At 39.2% G+C, this 20,236-nt stretch overlaps 1 protein-coding gene across 1 annotated transcript in view; it reads left to right on the forward strand.

Moving 5' to 3' along the window:
• Positions 1 to 20,236, forward strand: part of MRC2 (mannose receptor C-type 2) — a 382,895-nt gene that overhangs the window by 188,451 nt on the left and 174,208 nt on the right. The window contains exons 14-17 of the mRNA XM_085876862.1: positions 4,115 to 4,211; positions 8,615 to 8,759; positions 11,611 to 11,640; positions 16,339 to 16,505. Of these exons, the coding sequence (XP_085732988.1) occupies positions 4,115 to 4,211; positions 8,615 to 8,759; positions 11,611 to 11,640; positions 16,339 to 16,505 (439 nt within the window). The remainder of the gene's footprint in view (positions 1 to 4,114; positions 4,212 to 8,614; positions 8,760 to 11,610; positions 11,641 to 16,338; positions 16,506 to 20,236) is intronic.

The raw sequence follows: 20,236 nt of genomic DNA on the forward strand, positions 1-20,236 counted from the left end.
AGTTGAGAAGAAACAAAAAGTTTTAAAAAAGGTATGAATCCCAACACATATTTCAAATTTATCAAGACTAATCACCTCACAAGTATACAATAGAACAAATAAAACATATTCCTGTAAGAGATGTCTCAACTTCTTTCATACGAAAGGCCAATTAAACCAACATTCAAAATACTGAAGTAATTATAAATCAACCGAAATTAAGATACCAAAAGTAGGAAGGAAGATATCAATCAAAGATTACAACAAATCTACCAGACATCCATTTGTGATCTATGCTGATTTTGAAAGTATCCGTGAAAAGATAGATACTGTTTCTCCAAATCCAAATAAATCTTACACAAACAAATATCAAAAACATACTCCTTGTGGATTTTTGTTGTTATATCAAATCATCTGTTGGTCATTAATACAACAAGATAGAACTTTATAGAGGAGAAGATGCTTCAGAGGAGTTTGTAAGATGATTGGAAAAAGACTGTATAAGATGAAGAGAAATAAAGGTTAAAACCTATAAACCAGTCATTAACAAAGGGAGAGAAAAAGGGATTTATAAAGAACAGTATCTGTCATATTTGTGAGGAGAAAATTGAGGAAGAGGTCAAAGTTAGGGATCATTGTCATCTTATTGGTAAATATAGAGGTCCAGCTCATTCCCGTTGTAATCTTAATTACAAGCACCCAAACTTCATTCCTGTCTTTCTTCACAACAACGCTCACTATGATGCACATCTTTTTATAAATGAACTTTCGAAGACATCTGGAGATATTTCTGCCATTCCAAACACAGATCAAAAATACATCTCATTCACGAAAACAATTCATACATCCTCCATAACCCATATCAGATTTCTTGACACATTCAAGTTTATGGCAAGTCCATTATCTAACTTAGCATCAAATATTGAAAAGTTACCGAATCTGAAATCACATTTCTCAAATCAAGAAGAGATTGATCTCTTATCACAAAAGGGAATATATCCATATGACTATATGGATTCATTTGAGAAGTTTAAAGAAACACAACTTCCTTCAAGGGAAAGTTTCTATTGCAAGTTAAATAACACTCCTATTTCCGATAGATTATACACAAGCTAAAAAGGTTTGGGAGAAGTTTAATTGAAAGAATTTTGGAGAAAATCACGATTTGTATCTTAAAACTGATGTATTATTATTGACTGATGTGTTTGAGACTTTTAGAACAGTCTGTCATAATAAAAATTATTATGGATTAGACCCCGCTCACAATTACACAGCCCCAGCTTTTGCTTGGAGTGCCATGTTAAAAATGACAAAACAGGATTTGGAATTAATCAGTGATATAGATATGCTTTTAATGATGGAGAAGGCTAAAAGAGGAGGAATATCTCAAGTCTGTTCCAAGAGATATGCAAAAGCAAATAACAAATATCTTCCTGATTGTAATAAGAATGAGGACAACTCTCACCTGATGTATAATGATGCTAACATTTTGTATGGGTGGGCTTTGTCTCAATTTTCCTAATGGAAAACTTAAATGGGTTAAAGAAAAACATTATGAAAAAGTTTTACAAGACATTATCTCCTCTCAAAAAGAATTGGATGAAGCTGAAGTTGGATATTATTTTGAGGTTGATTTAAAATATCCAGAAGAACTTCATAACAAACATAAAGACCAACCCTATGCCCCTGATAAAGTCCAAGAAAAGAATGGTTCAGTGATTACCAACAGTCATTTAATATAAAAGGTAAATCTCTAGAAAAACTACTTACTACATCAAATTATAAAGAAAGCTGTGTTTTGCTTCAAAGGAACTTGAGGCAATATTTATCTACTGGGTTGAGAGTTAGGAAAATTCATAGGATTTTGAAATAAAAAAAAAGTCATTGGTTAAAGTATATTGATTTTAATACAAAAAGAACAGAAGCAAAAACAGATTTTGCGAAGGACTTTTATAAATCAATGAATAATGCTGTATTTGTAAAGACGATGGAAAATGTTAGGAATAGGCAATACATAAGACTTGCTCCATCTTGGAAACAGGCTTCATAGTTAATTAATAGACCAAGTTTTAAGTGAGCGGAGGTGTTTTCAGAAAACTTTTGTGTTATTCATTTGAAAAAAAGAGTGTTGAAATGGATAAACCTATTTATATAGGAATATCAATTCTTGACTTTTCAAAGTCGTTAATGTTTGACTATAACTATAATAATTTAAAACCAAAGTATAAGGATAATGTATCATTGTTATATATCGACACAGATAGTTTTATATTCGAAATTAAAACAAGTGATGTATATGAGGATATGATTGATAATATTGATATGCATTATACAAGTGATTATAAGTCAGGTGATGTGTTGTTTTCATCAAAGAATAAAAAGGTTATTGGTGAGTTTAAAGATGAATTGGTGGGAAGATAATGAGTGAATTTACTGGGATTGAGATCAAAGTCTTATGCTTAGAAGTATATTGATAAAAATAACATTGAAAGGTGTGACAAGAAGCTAAAGGTAATAAAGAACAATATAATCAAGGAAACAAATTTTAAACATTATTACAACTGTTTCACCTTAAAGAAGGAGAAGGAAGAGTACAGAAAAATGAATACAATAAGAAGTTATTAACATCAATTATATACGGAAGAGGTAAATAAGAAAGCATTCGCAGATTTTGATGATAAAAGATATATTTTAGAGAATGGAATCGATAGTCTTCCTTGTGGTTATAAGTGTAAGTGTTAAGATATTGGGTTGTGGATTTTAACAGGCTACCGCAGTCTTTTACTGATTTATAAATTATAAAACCAAGCAATAACCAAAGCAAAGAGTGGAGATATAATCAGCCTTGGTATTTAAATGGGAAACAATGAATGTGAGAAATATCAAATAAGTCTTATTGTAGAACTAACCAGGGTAAAAGTAGATAAAACTAATAAGCGAATAAATTTAACGACAAATAAGTTGGAGGATGTAAAGAAAAAAAATATATATCCTTGAATGGACTTAAAACTTTGATGGTTATCAATTGAACAATGAAAAAACAATTTTCTACAATCTCAAAATGATAAGTGGCTCATGAGGTGGCCAGATAAGAGCATTAAGAGAAGTTTATCATTTTATCTCTGCTCAACAAAGACACTTAAACCAAGTTCCAAGTTATTCTTTGTGAATATACTTGATGGAAATGAATGTTCTAAGAAAATTAAGTTATTCCTTGAAGTTGAACATGGACAAATATTTGTTGGTTCACTCTTTGAGTATAATGAAAATATGAAAGGACTGTCATTCTGTTGGGGGGGGAAGAAGTGCTTTCATCAGTCAGTCTCAATTTTTCATTTGCTTGTATGGGAGGGAAGGGAATAGGTGGGGAGGAAGTGAGTCTCCCATTTTCAGCTTTTGGGGCTTGGGTCAGATTGTTTTCCCCTTTTTCCCATTCATTTGAATGGGTGTCCCTGAAGCAACATTTATCATCTACTATGGTCTGAATGGCTATCTAAGGTTTCGCTATTGATCATCGTTTAAAACAATAAATGGTGTGAATGACTACCTCAAGGTTGCACGATTGATCATCGTTTAAAACAATAAATGGTGTGCATGACTATCTCGAGGTTTCACTACTGAACATATTTTAAAACAATAAATTTGTGTGTGACTATCTCAAGGTTTCACTATTGATCATCGTTTAAAACAATAAATGGTGTGTTTGACTATCTCGAGGTTTCACGATTTAACATCGTTTAAAACAATAAATGGTGTGTATGACTATCTCGAGGTTTCACTATTGATCATCGTTTAAAACAATAAATGGTGTGTGTGACTACCCCAGGGTTCACTATTGATCATCGTTTGAAACAATAAATGGTGTGTATGACTATCTCGAGGTTTCACTATTGAACATTATTTAAAACAATAAATGGTGTGTGTGACTGTCTCAAGGTTTCGGGAAATTTTGGGCCGAAAAATCCTTTTGTAATTTTTTTTCTGATGCTTTCGGGAATAACTACAAATTTTAAACTCATCTACACTTCTACAGTGTACAAATGAAAGAAATTATTGACATACTTGTCCATGTTCACCAATGTTTATGTTCACTCTGGATACTTATTCTGAATGCTGTGCTGCTTATGTGCTGCAGCCATTCCTTGGAGCATGCAGAGCACTGGGTTTGGTTAGGGCTCAACAGCCGTAATCCTCAAAGCTTCCGTACTTGGAGATGGAGCGATGGGTCATTTGTGAGTTTGCCACTGCCTGCTCCTGATGCACATATTTTGTTCATTGCCTGTTATGTTTTTACCTCAAAGAGAAACATCCATGCTTAAGATTATCATGAACTTTTGAAGGGATAATGCAATAATTTACCTTAAGTCTAATTTGTAAAACCTCATTTCCTGCAAAACAGAATCCTTACTCCTTCTGTGTCTCTCCCCCGAGTATTGTCGTTTCCGGATCAACGGGCCTGAACCCCGTCCCGTGAGCTAAGTTGTGGTTTATGTCAATAACTCCCTTCCCCATTGTTCATGTCCTACCTTTACCCCTCAAACTACCACTTGTACCTTTGGCTGCACGTTCTTGTTCTTCTTATTATTCTTCTTGTTCTTCTTGTTATTGTTATTCTTCTTGTTGTTCTTGTTCTTCCACTTCTTATTGTTCTTGTTGTTATTCTTGTTGTTCTTGTTCTTCTTCTTGTTCTTCTTCTTGTTGTTGTTCTTCTTGTTCTTCTTCTTGTTCTTCTTCTTGTTGTTGTTCTTCTTGTTCTTGTTGTTCTTCTTGTTGTTTGTTGTTCTTGTTGTTTGTTGTTCTTGTTGTTCTTCTTGTTCTTCTTGTTCTTCTCCACCACCTCCGCCTCCTCCTTCTCCTACTCCTCAGCCTCATCCTCTTCCTCCTCCATATATATATATATATATATATATATATATATATATATATATATATATATATATACACATATATATATGAAGACACAAGGGGAAAACCAGAGATGTCACTTTTTATAAATTTCAGGCTTATTGCACCTGCCAATAGTTGGCAACATAAGGTTTCCTCTCACAATATTACTTTAACAAATAACCAGGGGTGTCACATAATTTATATGGTATAAAGTTTAGCCGTACAATGAAAAAACAAGTGTTGTCAAAGCTGAACAAGTAGAAACCCAGAGTTGTCAGTACTTTACTCCTTGTTATCTCCCTTTCATTCATGTTAACTGTTCCACCATAATATTCAGAGTTGAGAAACTAAAAAATGAAAGGTTGTAAAACTTTCACAGCATAAACTCTGAGCACGACAATGGCCTATTTGGTTATATCATGGGCTCCATAGTTGGTGCATATCGTGGTTCATGCCTGGTCAAACCTTTATTGTGACTTTTATGGGACCCACGCCGTGGCTTAATGGTTAGCGCGTCTGAGTACCCATCCTCATTCGATGTACCCACCACCCAATCAACCTGCTTAGGTATATGAGGGAGTCACATGAGGTGACTGGCTATAGCGGGGGTGGTTTATCCTTGGTTTCCTCCCGGTTTTCCATCATATTAAGTAGTACGGAGTAAGAAATGGAGAATCCGTCGTCATAGAAGCGAAATACCCTTGAGTATAGCGTTGAACACCTATCAAACAAAAAAAAACAATGACCATTTAATGTTGAAAAAAATAATCTGTGATCACCAAAGTCATGTAATGTATGCTAAAAAGCAACAAGCATGAATTTGCTACACATCCTGAGTTAAAATTGCATGGCAATTACTAAACAAGGGAATAACCAGTGATGTCAGTTTGCAACATTGATTCGTTCTTTGCTCTTAAATTAAATAACACAGAAGCTTGGCAAATGCTACATGCTTAATTTGATCGGAAAATGATCACTTCCTATTACTGGAAAAGAAATCTATATGACAGTTATTAAACAGTCCACCAAAGTCTTGAAACTTTGTTTTTCAGTTTCTTCAAAATTGATTTATCCTGACATCTCTGGTTTTCCCCTTGTGGTATATATATATATATATATATATATATATATATATATATATATATATATATATATATATATATATATATATATATATATATATATATATATATATATATATATAATAATGTTACGGCTGTGGAATTTCGCAAACCACCATTCAGGTCCTGTCGGTGAGATAACTCTAAGTACATGTGTAGTTAGCCCCAAACTCGTTGTTTAGAGGGAATTTATGTGATTCATTCGGGCTGCGACACTTTGAGATAGCCGTTTTTCTGTTCTATCTTTATTTTGAACCGCCATAACCATCAAACCACCACCCTCACCTCTCTCCTTCTACGGGCATTCCCGCACCACCTGTGAACACTGAGCGTCGGGCTGTCTAGGTCTCGTTCAAGATACGCACCGAGCCGCGAGTGCAAATAGCGGCCTTTCCGAGGGAGAATTCGGATCAAGAATGCTACACGCCCACTTCTGATCCGTCCAATCAGCAAGCGCGGAGCGGCTTGGCCCCGCCTCCAGGCGCGTCCGTGTGAAATCAAAATATGCAAATTCTAGGATCAGGGGAGGTTCATGCCCACTTTTCCTCCGTCCAATGTGCGAGCGTGGCTCCGCCCCCGAGCTCATCCTGATCCGGAAATTTGCATATCGTTTCTCCTGCCGGCCTATAAAACGCCGAGCGCAAGGCGAATCGTGGCAGAGAGAGAGAGTTTTGGTAAGGGAGTCATCGGGCAGAGTGTGGCAGCAGCAGAGAGCGGCAGAGTGTGGAGTCGGGTGGCGAAGGCATCGAGTTGGGTTCTGCAGTCGGCTGAGGAGAGTTGTGGAAAGAGGGCAAGGCGCTCGGGTCCGAGGCGAGAAGGACGGCGGTCGGCGACGAGGTCGCGGTGGGAGATCGCTCGTCGTGGGACCCAAGCCAGCCAGCCATTCTCCCTCCCCCAGAGCATCAACAATTCCCCTTCTTCCCCCGCGCTGAGATAGTGCAACAAAGGGGGCCCCATTCCCACCCCACTCCAAACGTCGTGCCAACGAAACGCGCGAAGGAGCACGGAGTCTTGGCACAGCCACGCGGCCACGTCTGCAGCTCGTCCGCTAACGCGTCACGAGGACGCGGGTAGGACCCACCTGGTCTCGCGGACCTGGCTGCTCTTTCAGGTCCCACGCACATATTGGCCTACAGGCCCGTCTGCCCCCTTGTCTATGAGGGTGGCTTCTTTCCTTTGCTTTTGAGTGAATGTGTGTCGGCGCCGTGTCTTGTAAAGTAGAACTGTATAAGTGTTGCCTTGTGTACGCGTATTTGGTAGTAACTCTGCGTCATTGTTTCCTTTGTTTTCCTAATATAGGTGCATTTTGACTGTTTGGCTGTATATGTGTGCTTTCCGTGTGTCACGTAATAAATGTGCATTGTGTGAACTGTTTTCCCGTTTCGCTTCGTCTTTTCTTTATTGACCCTCCATCCTGCTTCACGTAAAAGGGTTCGTAGTGGGCTGAATACGCCCGATAATTAATCGGACCCGTCTAGGCCGACGATAACACCACTCGGTTATCCCGATAGCACGGAACGGACCGCTTAAGCGGTTCGTGTCCGGAGTCGGCCTGCGGCGATGTACTATCGCCCAGTCGACCATCCGCGCAGGTACTTAGGTAGATCGAATTTGGCGAGCGATCCTATCCTGCGCGGGTGGGCAATTGGCACGGTCGTGGTGGGGTTAAATCCCCACCCGTGACTCGCTCCCGGCGTTGTTCCGAGAGGGTCACGACAGAATTGTCCGTTCCGGTGGGCGAGGCGGCCGCCATTTGAGTCTAGTGGCCGATCGCACGCCGGCGGGCGCGAATTTGCAACAATATATATATATATATATATATATATATATATATATATATATGTATATGTATATATATATGTATGTATATATATGTATATGTATATGTATGTATATGTATATATATATGTATGTATATATATGTATATGTATATGTATGTATATGTATATATATATATATGTATGTATATATATGTATATGTATATGTATGTATATGTATATATGTATACATATATATATATATATATATATATATATATATATATATATATATATATATATATATATATATATATATATATATATATATATATATATATATATATATATATATAGTGCCCGAAAAGCACGGTCTGTGGAGCTGGGAAGCCGTGAATACTATATGCCTGTTAATTACGGACTCTTTGTACGTCGGTTGCAGGCTGCACGTACGTCTATTAATTACGTACTATTTGAATGTACGTTTCGGCACTTTTGACTGCTTTGACCGTATGTATGTATGTATGTGAATGTGTATATATGTGTGTGTTTTTTAAATTCCAACCTGATCGGACACATGGTCTGGCAGCCAGAATTATTTAATATTTTGAATCTGGTTTCAGGGATTGAAATCAAACTTGTTTCAAGTATGTATATTGTATAATGATGTCACAATGTTGGCAGAGGCATATCTGGCAACGTTGTGACGTTGAACAGTGTTCTTCTCATTCCTCTTGTGTTGCTTTAATTGTTCTTTTTCAGACTTTGATCCAAGGGGCTAAAAATAGACCATTGCAATATCACATGATCATCCGAATAGTCTTACATTTTGTGACATTTTTTCTTGCACACCTCTCCCTTGGTTCAGTTCCATTTCTCACAGTTTGAAGAGAGCGGACATCAGGCCGATGACGACGGGGTGAGAAATTGTGTGGCGCTAAGTGTACGCCGTTCACAATGGCGTCGCTTTCAGTGTGAGGACCGTCTCGACTGGGTTTGCAAGCGACCACGAGGTATCTCACAAACACACATGGTCATTGTGCATCATTGTTATCGACAAGGTGTTCATTTCCATGGAAACGTATAGTTTTCAGACACTCTGTGGCATGTGTGGAAAATCAATGGTTAAGTGGATTCCCAAATTAATTTCATTTAGATCGATTTTTCAGTTGGATAATCAGGTCAGGTCCGGAATGGGAGCATGCGCCGGAGCAGTGTGTTGGATAATACTAAACGTAAATTTATGTTTGGGTGAAAATATCTCGAAAACCTTATGATGAAAACAAATAAATATTTTGATAAATGGCAGACAATTATGGTTGGTAATAGTGGAATGTGTTGAATAATCATAGTCGTTCGATTCTGGATGTTGGGATGGCATGGACAGATCGTCAAGGCCTGTCCCGAATAAGAATCTTGAAAAAGTCAACTCTGATAAACTCATTAAACCTTTGAAAATATCTGTCATTCTTTATTGGCCTTTGAAAAGTCTTACTGCAGGGGGTGCACTTCGCCTTCTGAAAGTGGTGAGAACACATTGTTAAAGTACAAAACCACAATGAGATAATTCCTATCAGATTACTCTTCTCTCTTTCTTCAGATATAAAGTCTAAATATGATCCAGCTCAGAAAGTGGTTTGAACACAAATCAACCGTATTCACATTACCTCGGGAAGTTCCATATCAACTTATCTAAATGTTAAATTAACTGGAACAATATTGCTTTATACACAAATATATTGTCTACTGTATTATGTAGCTGAGCCAATGCAATCTCCCCCTCACCTTTACAAGCAATAACTTGAAGTCAAAATATCAGGACTTTGTAAATATGTCCCAGGAGAACATTTATTTAAGGATATAAGAGACTAGATCAAATATGAATGTTCAAAGAAATGCATCGTGTGTGTGTGTGTGTGTGTGTGTGTGTGTGTGTGTGTGTGTGTGTGTGTGTGTGTGTGTGTGTGTGTGTGTCCGTCCTCCATAACTCCAAAACTATAAAACCTTTGCAGCCTGAAACTTTGCGTGCATACTAAGAAAACTCCAAGGAAGTGCAAGAGTGAAAATTGGGTTTTCGGGTTAATTTAAACACCCCTTTTGAATATAATTAACGGCGTTATTTAATTATATCCTTCATCAGGCGATCCTCGGTCACCTCGCTGTCTGGTCTTGAGGCGTTTTCTTGGTTAATCTCGCTGGGATCTGAAGCCGCCATGTTTTTTTGACATGCTCAACCTCACGTTGACTTGGAACAGGCCGCAACTTGGAACAACCTGTTCACCATAGCATGAATTGCTGGGTACATTGCAATGCTTATTAATGCCCGGATACGTCAGTGTTCGTTGTTTTATTTCATTTCCGCTTTTGTGTTTGCTATGAGTATCTCTTAAACTAAAATGAATTACAAAATTTAAGCTCCAGAATTGAACTTACAAACAGTTCTGACTCGAGAAAAGTGTTCATTTGTCCAATTCTGACATACTGAATGTGACATTTTGGCGCCTCCAGGAGGTGTTAATATGGCGGATCGGCAATCGCTAATCGCTTGCCAAGCCAGCTGTTCCTTATCAACCGTTTTGTTGTCATGCTTCCTTGAGTGTGAAAGCCACTTGCTGAGCGCTCTACAATATTCACACTGTCATTGAATACTGTATATCGATCGACTTGAACAAAGTTCAGGGGCCACTCGCTCGTATTTGGCCACCCTTTGTCGTGTGGTGCGTCGGGCTTTGGCTGGCTCACTGAAAATGTGCTCACTCCCCTTTTTGTGCAATCTTCTTTCCTTATATGACTTTTCACTTCAGCACAGATAAATACATATAAAATTTTTTACTTTTCGTTTGTAACAGTTACTTCAACGATTTTATCGGAGTGCTTGATTAAGCCACTTGGCACGCAATCTTCAAGCTTTGATGGCGATACTGTGGTTTGATACCAGATTTATAAAGGAAAAATAAATTGGATGACGACAATGAGTACAAAACGTTTCAGTTGTTACAAAGCAATGAATCGCCACATCACGGCAGGATTGCCGAGAGGTAAGCACACTCACTCTAAGCTGTCCAGCTTAAATTTTAATCCTTACCCAGCTCTGAACTGTCATTCCCGGTGTTTCACATGCAGGGTGATTCATGAATGTGCGTGTCAGACTGCTGTCCCCCTGATGGACGTGAAACTGGCGACCTGCCTGCCAGGATTAGTTGGTGGATGTTAAAGATTCCATAAGAGTTCTTTGAGTGAAGTCAGCAAGCTATCGCCAGCACCCTAAATAAATTACTAATTCCTGCCCTAACCAGCAGGGGGCACAGCATTAGCGGCTCAACCGTGCCCTCAGCCAATGATGCGACCCTCCACTCTCCAGCCTGGTGCTGCATATGAACGAAGGAGAAGACTTGTCATCAGCTTTGAGATGTGCCCAATAATTTCAAAGTGAAGCAAACTTATTATACTCTCCATATAGATAATTATTGGCAGGATACCCATCTGTGTTAAAATGTGTTTTTAACACTTCTGGGGCTGGAGTGTATTTCATAATTTCAGTGTATTGCTGTGGTTTTGATGGGTGTAACTTTGTGATCTTTCCCCCAGCAGCAAATTTATTCCACATGCCTTGTGGGCTAACCCAGAGAGGTACAGCTCGGTTTTATTCTGATAGACAAATGTGCATGCCACAAAACAAATGGAGCCTTTGCTCTGCAATGGCAATGGTAATACATTAAGAATAAGGATACGTTCGAAAACCTTTGGTACTTATGTGTGGTTAAGGTTTTGGAAGAGCATTGTGAACTTTGTGTGAAAATAGTCATTTATATTTCCTTTCTCTCTCTCCCCCTTCCCCTACTTGCCACCACCTTCTTCTCACAGGAACCGAAACCAATGACACAGCATTCGGTGGTCAGTAGCTTTTTTTAAGTCTCCATTTTGATCAAGAGATGATGCAATTTGATTTACAGTGGCCTTAAAAGTTCTAATTAAGTAAAGGATTTGATTTTTGTTGACATGAGTCGTAATGTAAACGCACAACCAACTACAACTGATCACAGTGATGCAAACTCAGGTCAGTTTTATTAAGATCCAGTACTCATGTGGATCGGCTTGCTCTGCTCGCCTGTCCACACGTCGTTACAGACTTATGTTTCAGATTTTCTGTGTTGTCACGATTTACACCAATCATAATGCAAACATTTGTTTTGTACAAATTTATTTGTAACTTGTGAGTTACCTGTGCTGTGCACAGGAGGGGGTTGCATAGCCACTGGACAGTTGGTTCTTGAACTACTTGGGCAAAAAAAACATATTGCACTTGACCCCAACAAAAGTAAGGTGGGTAATGTTTCTACGATGTCACAATGGCAAAACTACAAATGCTGAATCCGTGAACGTCACGAGTGGAACCCCTTACATTATTTCCTCATTCTGCTTTAAACCCCATCTCTCTATATTTTAATTCCAAACATCATCATTCCAATCACAAATTAATATTGTACCATTGATACAACCAAATACAAATACTCATAAGGTAAATGAAGAAAAGCACCGTTCTGACATTATATCCAGATAGGGAGCAGCTTCGTACAGGTGGAAACTCAAAATCATTATTGTATTGAGGAATTTATGAAACCTCCCACCCACCTTAGCATATCCGCTGGGACCACAAAACATTCCACAGGTTTGATTGGGCTTGCCCCAAAACTGAGGGAGTAGTTCGGGGATGGACAGACAGAAAGACACTGCTGCCTTATCAGGCCAAATAAAGAAAATACCAGTTCATCATCCCCATCCACTTCCGTTTGTGAACCCGCTTCCTTTTTATTATTATTGGCTGCTCTTAGAGCACCCTTATTCTGGACATTTCCATCCGTCTGTCTGTCCGCGAAATTTTGGTCAAGCCTCGGGGCTAAACCACTCAACCGATTCCAATGAAGTTTGGTAGGTAGGACCAATATTTCTGGGAATCGTGTGCTTTCGAATATGGGACCCCGGGCCCTAGCAACGGCATAGCAATGGTCCTTTAAAGTGGTCAAGAAATCATAAAAAAAATCGAAGCTTAGAGTTCTGTGCACAATCTGTCTTGCTCCCTTCATGCCAATTTGCAGCCCAAACAAAAAATATTTGTAGGAGGAGATAGGTTTTGGGTGAGTACATGTCGAACATTTCAGAAACGGTTAATTGCGAATATCTGTAAGAGAAAGAGTCTGATTTTGATGAAACTTGGGTGAAATGTGTAAAATGTGGCTAGCATGTACCCAAAAATGAATGGTTGCTATGCACACCTCCGTTGCTTAGCAACAGCTAAAATACTTTATCGTACATCATACACTTATTGTGGACTGTACAACAAAAATCAATACCTCTGAAACTGGAACTCTGAGGGACCTGTTTTTTTTGTGCCCAAGGAGAATGTCTTACAGCATCATAAAAAAATAAAATCTTTAGCGAATAGATAAATGGAATTACCAGGGCTGTCATTTGTTAGAGTCTCTTTGGAAACATGCCTGAAATTTCACAAGGCAGGTTTCTGGGCGCAAACTAAGAGGGCTGTGATAATCATATTTATTGTGCTAAATTGATTGATAGCATGTACATGAATATCGGCTCGTCGCGTCGGCCAGCTTTCCATGTAGAGCGAGCAACCATGTCGCCTACCGGCTTGTTATTTGTTATTTTGTCAAACGTCCCTGAAAAAAAATCGCACCCTGTCCGAAGGAAACTGTGCAGTGAAGCTGCTGCACCGTTTAAAAAGTAGCCCCGTGGGGGACTGACGCTTACTTCCCCAATAGGCGGGGTGACCTTATTTCCCTGATGCAAACTAAACAATAACGCAAAAAAAAACGAAACGACAACCGAGAAACCAACGAAACACAGTGAGTTATGAAGGTTCTTCTTCTTCATTTCAACGGACGGACGGATGGAGGGAAGGACATACTCTATATTGAAGGGGTTTGCACCACTTCGGATACGACTCTTGCACCATTCTTTGAATCGATCATTTTCCCAATGTCGATACCAAGTTTTTATAGCCTCTACTGAGCCTCAGCCACCCTCCTTTCATTGCCGCTTTCCGTTTTCATGCGCAATTTGTGAGTAATGCTGATCTGTGTACATGTCTGCGGACGTAAGTTCCATCGCAGCCGCTACAGTAAAGTTCAGTGCACGCTTCCAATTAAAATGATGTAAAGTGCGACTGGTTTTAAAACGAGTAAATTGCGCGACGAATGTGGAATGTAGACAAATTGTGCAAACACGACGAATCATTTTCATGATTTAAGCTTCATTTTTGAAGAAGGTTTTCATCTGTTTGCGAATTTGGATGGGAACTTCGAGTCCTGAAGCCATGGTATGCAGGAACAGGTATTTATGAACGATGCTCGCTATGGGATGTTTTCTCCGATTTTGCGAGTGGGGAGTTGGACCAGGGAGCGCTGGTAAGTTCACAATCCCACATTCTGTATATTAAATGTTGATCTGTAGATCGAGATAGAAAGATGGCAAAGCCGATAATTTTAATATGCATGAAGTATGTATTTTTTTTTTTTTGTATTTCGACATACATTTATTATATATATTTGCTTAGAACTGTGGATTGTATTTTTAATACGCTTAGTGAGTGTGTACATAACGTGTCAGGTACATGACCCACATCATATTTGTTTGGGGGTCGAAAACTGATGCGTCTGGTACATTGATTCGTGTCATTATTTTTTTTGGGGGGGGGGGTGCGGAGGGGTGGGGATGTAAAAAATAAACCCAGAATGTTGGGGACTAAAAGCTGGTGGCCATTTTGAAAATAAATAAATTATAACAAATTATAAGGGCCTCCTCCTTCCTTCTTTTTTATTTTTATTTTTTAATCCAGATGATTAAGTGTTTTTTTTTTTTTTTGGCCTAATATAGATATTGGTGAGGTTATATTTATTTGTAATATTAAAAGGAACAAATGGTCTAAAGCATGAAATGTTCAGGGGTCTAAGCTGTCTAATCTGTCTTCAGGGTGGAAGGGGTCTAAATGGTGTTAAGGTCTGAGGGATCTAAAGGGACATATAAGAGGTGTAAAGGTCTAAACTCTCAAGGTTCCTTGGAGTCAAAAGAGTATAAAAGGGTGAAAGGATCGAAGGGTGTCTAAAGTGTTGAAAAGGTGTCTTTTGGATCTTTGGAGTATTTTGGGTCTCCGGGGTCCTCGGAACATTTTTGGTCCTCAAGGTCTTATGAGTTTTTTCGCTCCTTTTTGGGTGTTTTGTGTCTTCTGGGTCTTTTAGGTCCTCGGGGACTTTTGGGTCTTTTGGGTCCATGGTGTCCTCCATGTCTTTGGGGTCTGAAGGGGTCTTCAATGGTTGAAGGGGTCTCAGCAGTTCAAAGGGTCGAAAGGTACATTCCAAGAGTACGTAATAAATAATTTTGTCACACGGCTTGATGGCTTCACGGACAAACAGACAGATCGTATTTTCTATTTTTATATATACACAGCTACATTCCAATTCTGGGTTTTAATCCTGACTCAGCGACATTCCAATTCTGGTTTTGAATTCTGACTCGGCCATATTTCAATTCTGGGTTTGAATCCTGACTCGGCAACATTCCAATTCTGGGTTTGAATTCTGACTTAGCCACATTTCAATTCTGGGTTTGAATACTGACTCGGCAACATTCCAATTCTGGGTTTGAATTCTGACTTAGCCACATTTCAATTCTGGGTTTGAATACTGACTCGGCAACATTCCAATTCTGGGTTTGAATTCTGACTTTGCCATATTTCAATTCTGCGTTTGAATCCTGACTTGGCAACATTCCAATTCTGGGTTTGAATTCTGACTTCTGAATCTTGAATCTTCTGAATCCATTTCTGGGTTTGAATCCTGAACCAGCTCTGTTCCAATTCTGTGCTCTAATATCAACCCAGCTCCATTCCAATTCTGGTTTCCTCTGTGCACAACATTGCATCATGGAGTATGCTGATTTTGGGAGGGAATTTTAACCCAACCATCCCTTTTTGCTTATATTGTACTCACTCCTAGACATAACAGATCCCACAGTGTCTTTTAAATATGCTTAGATTTTTATGTTAACAGTTTAAAATTTTCAAATTGTTTGTGTATGTTCATCAAATGCTGATAATGCCAAGCACAAAGTCATCAAAATACAGTATCATTAATACATTTTGGTTGAGACTTGCAACCTCAGATATATACTCCCAAATTAATTTATGACATTCCAGTTTTTCTGAGATGTTCGAGTTGTCTTGTAATAACTTTCTGGGTCTACGATGACCAGTTAGTTTTATAGTCACGTGGTTTCTGCTTTGACGGTGTCTCAAATGGAAACCTGACACAAAACACTTGGGTTGTGACTGTTGATATATTGTGGAAGGGTTTAAACTGGAGTCTGATAAGGTACCTGGAAACGTTGAGGAAAATGGGGTACAAGGATATTGGTGGAAATACGTGTGCATGAAGGGTCAGATAACCACCTCCTGTATCGAACTTCCTTGTGTTGCTTTTCTTCCAAATTTGTCTTCAAACAATGTCAACTTGTTGCATCACATCTCTGTGTACAATTTGATTTATAGTGTGCTTCTATCTTCTTGTGCATCGCCAGTGAGTCGGAGTGAACGCTGGTTACAGTTTGATGGTACGGGCTACCTTTTTGCCGATCATCCACTGGCCTGGAGTCTGGCACGCTTCACGTGTGCCTGGATGGGCAGTGAGCACGTATCCATACATTCCGAAGCCGAAGCTGCCTTCCTTCTCAAAAATTTACAAAAGGTAGAAAGAAAACATCCTCTACCATTCTGTTCATGTCTTAAAATTGCTAAGCATCCTTTTCAATTCACCCTTTCTTTGTGCATTTGTCTTTCATCACAACCTTTACTTTTACATTCAAAATGAGCCAAAAGGACATCTTCCATAATAAATATTTTCACTGCGGGCAAAACTTTGTGGCGTTTGGGCAAACTGCTTGTGACTAATTCAAAGACAAATCCAATCAAACTTACGGCGAGCCTATTTGACCACAACTCAAGGGACAGCCCATTCCAGTTGTGAGAATGTATCTGATTTGCACATCTATGAATATCACCACAGAAATTATAATTTTACAGGAAACTTTCTTTGAATAGTGATCTACGGTTCATAAGAAGAAACCCCTACATATTTCACATGCAGGATTTGGAGACATCAGTGTTCTTGTACATGTAGAGGAACACTAGACTTGATTGCAGCTCAGTGGAGTACTGCTCTTCTTTTTAGGATTTCACCCCTGCATCACGTCTATCCAACACAAGTTGGATCATCCAATTAAGGTCGGGTTATTTTGACATTGGTATGTTTCATTTCAACCTCCTCATGATCATACAACAGTGGTGCGTCACGACCTCCCTTGGAGATGTGGAATAATTTAGTTGTTCGCTGCTGGAGTTTGAAACCAGTTATTGCAGAAGGGGATGTAAAACTCATGCCGCTTTTTGTTTACGTTTCTGAAAACCCACGAGCGCTAAAGGGTTGCCTCAAGCCACAACTTCCTGTAATATGGCGGTCAAATACAAAGGCTTGGATTACTGGGCCATTGACCCACGATTACGTGATCAATTACTTCTCCAATCATGTTGAGAAGTACTTCCAAGGAGAACAACATTGACAACAAATCTTTGCTGCTTGTAGACAATGCTCCTGCCCATCCTCAGCATATGGAAGACTGGTGTGTGTGTGTGTGTGTGTGTGTGTGTGTGTGTGTGTGTGTGTGTGTGTGTGTGTGTGTGTGTGTGTGTGTGTTGTTCGTATGGCAGCTTAGCTACCGGGGTAGCTATCATTTCCTGAAGCGCGACTGTGTCGCTGATGCAGTGCCCCTCTACGAGTACACACACTCGAACTGGTACTCATTTCGCCGACCTCGGAAGGATGACAGGCTGAGTCAACCCCCTGGTGTATTAATTCAGCAGCCGACGGGGCTTGGACTCAGGACCCTAGGATCCCAAGCTCACACCCTAACCACTGAGCCAACACCAGGCTCAGACTGGTGTGAAAATGTGCAGGAAGTATTTTTACCACCAAATACTACCTCACTTTTACAGCCTCTTGATCAGGGAGTTATTGCTGCTTTTAAAGCCTGTTATGTTAAGCATACCATGCTGCAGCTTAGGCCAAAAAAACAACAACATTTGTTTCCTATTGCATGGCCAAGAAAAATTGAGTAGGTAGGTAGGGAATTTTTTTTTCGACCTTTTTTTTGCCATGAATACATTCATATAAGTCCATTAAAAATGTTTATTTTCCTTCATATAACTAAAAGATATTGTACCTTAAACCTTTTTTTTCAGGTATGTGTTGGATAAAAAAATGGCTTGTAGTATGAATGAGATGCTTATTTGTGTTTGGCGTATTTATGGTCCCTTGCATGCAAATTCCCAGCACATTCAAACCTATAGTATCACTCCAGCCTCTCCAGCTCTTGAAATGTGAAAATAAAATTCTGTGCTTTTTTGTTGCAGGTATATGTAGGATCAAAAAATGGGGGCTCGAAAATGATTTATATTTTAATACTTGGTGATGGTCTCTGTCAGAAATCCACAGCAACTTCAAATTTCACCACATTTGACACCTGCAGTATCATTATTAGGCCTAGTGTCTGCTGCTCTTGAAAACAATGAAATCCTGCTTGCACACTTTCTCTATCATTATATTAAAAGCTGAGCATGAATGAGTTTATATAGTAAATGCATGCTTTTTCTTTGAATGGCTATGTGCATGTTTCGCTATTTTACCATACTAGTACGTGCCCGTAAAAAAAAAATTAAAAAAAAAGAATAAATAAATATTCCAACTGAGAGCAAGAAACAACAACCACACAGGCCGTTTCTTCGCTCTCGCGTGCCCGTACGTGCGTGGCACGGAAGTTCGCATATCACAGTTACGATGATACGCAATTTAGGTTTTAATGGCCAATTATTCAATTAGCGCCAACGTATTTTACTTTTTCGCAATGTCGTCGCAAGGAAAAACAAGAAGAGAAGAGAAGAGAGAAAAAAATTTTACTTCCTGGTTCGGAGCATACCAGCACTCTGATGTTACCGAAATTTATGCACCGTCTAATATGAAAACGATCATAACTTGGGGCATTGTGTTTATAAATGCGCATAAGAAATCGAAATTATTAGAATACATGAAGTCATCACTATCCGGAAGCCCGTACGTTGTGACCTGTAATGGGGAACGCGGCTGAGCTTCCCTTCCCCATCGGCCACGCCTACGCAACAACGTGTCTTGTCATTGGTTTGGTAAATAAATGGCCATAACTTGGGAAGCACTTGTCCGATTAATATCAAACCTAGAAAAGGCACATCGTCAGGTCCCCAGCAATATATCTGGCAAGTTTCAATTAGATCGGACCAGTGGTTGTCGAGAAACAGCGGTCACACACACACACACACACACACACACACACACACACACACACACACACACACACACACACACACACACACACACACACACACACACACACACACACACACACACACTTCTGGAATTATAGATAGATTAGTGCCTCTAGCTTCTATACTTTTGTTGCAAGTACTAAAATATTTAATAAAACAATTGATGTCTTGTGTTTTAGAAACAATACGTCTTGTGTTTAAAAAAAGATTACCCTCGATGGTGCACCTATATAGTAAAATGAAATAAACGCAAAATATATAAATTTCTGTTTTTATTTTACAGAAACATGAAATCAACACAGAATGGTGTACAGTATATAAAATGGAAGGATTTCATCACCCAATAAGCATCATTAAACTCCGCGTTTGACTCGGGCGCCGCCATTTTGAAACTCTCACTGAAGTAACATGCGGGATTCAAAATGGCGGCGCCCGAGTCCAAATTGTCAACAAAAATCGTAGGGTCGCGTATGAAAGCAATGGGTCGGTTGGAAACCGGAAACAAACTCCTTTTTAGGTCATCTCTACCGAGATGACCTAATAAAGCCGGACCAAATGTCCGTCCGTCCGTCCGTCCGTCAACAATTTTTCTTTCCGATCTTGATGAAACTTAGTATGTGGGGAGAGGTCGATGAGTGTTGCACAACGATATAACTTTTGTCTGGGTTCAAGGTCACGAGGTCACGTAAGTTATAAAAATCCCCATTTTCAAAACCTTTCTCGTCTGCCATTCTACAAGATATTTGGCAACTGTTTATTGATTATGATAGTAAAAAATATTATCTTGTATCTAACCGGACAGATTTTTGAATTTCCGTCCCGTTTGGCCGCCACGAAACCTGGAAGATGGTCAAAAACAACTCCCGGTACAAAGAAAACGTTTTACTTCCGATCTTGATGAAATTTAGTATGTGGGTAGAGGTCGATGAGTGATACCCAACGACATATTTTTTCCCGGATTCGAGGTCAGGGTCAAGGTCACGAAAGTTGTGAAAGTCGCCATTTTCAAAACTGATCTCGTCTGTCATTTTAGGAGATATCTGGCAACGGTTCATCGATTATGAT

This window comes from Eptatretus burgeri, chromosome 4 (assembly GCF_056783735.1).
Source record: "Eptatretus burgeri isolate ZD-2024b chromosome 4, Ebu_testis_v1, whole genome shotgun sequence".
Taxonomy (NCBI): Eukaryota; Metazoa; Chordata; class Myxini; order Myxiniformes; family Myxinidae; genus Eptatretus; species Eptatretus burgeri.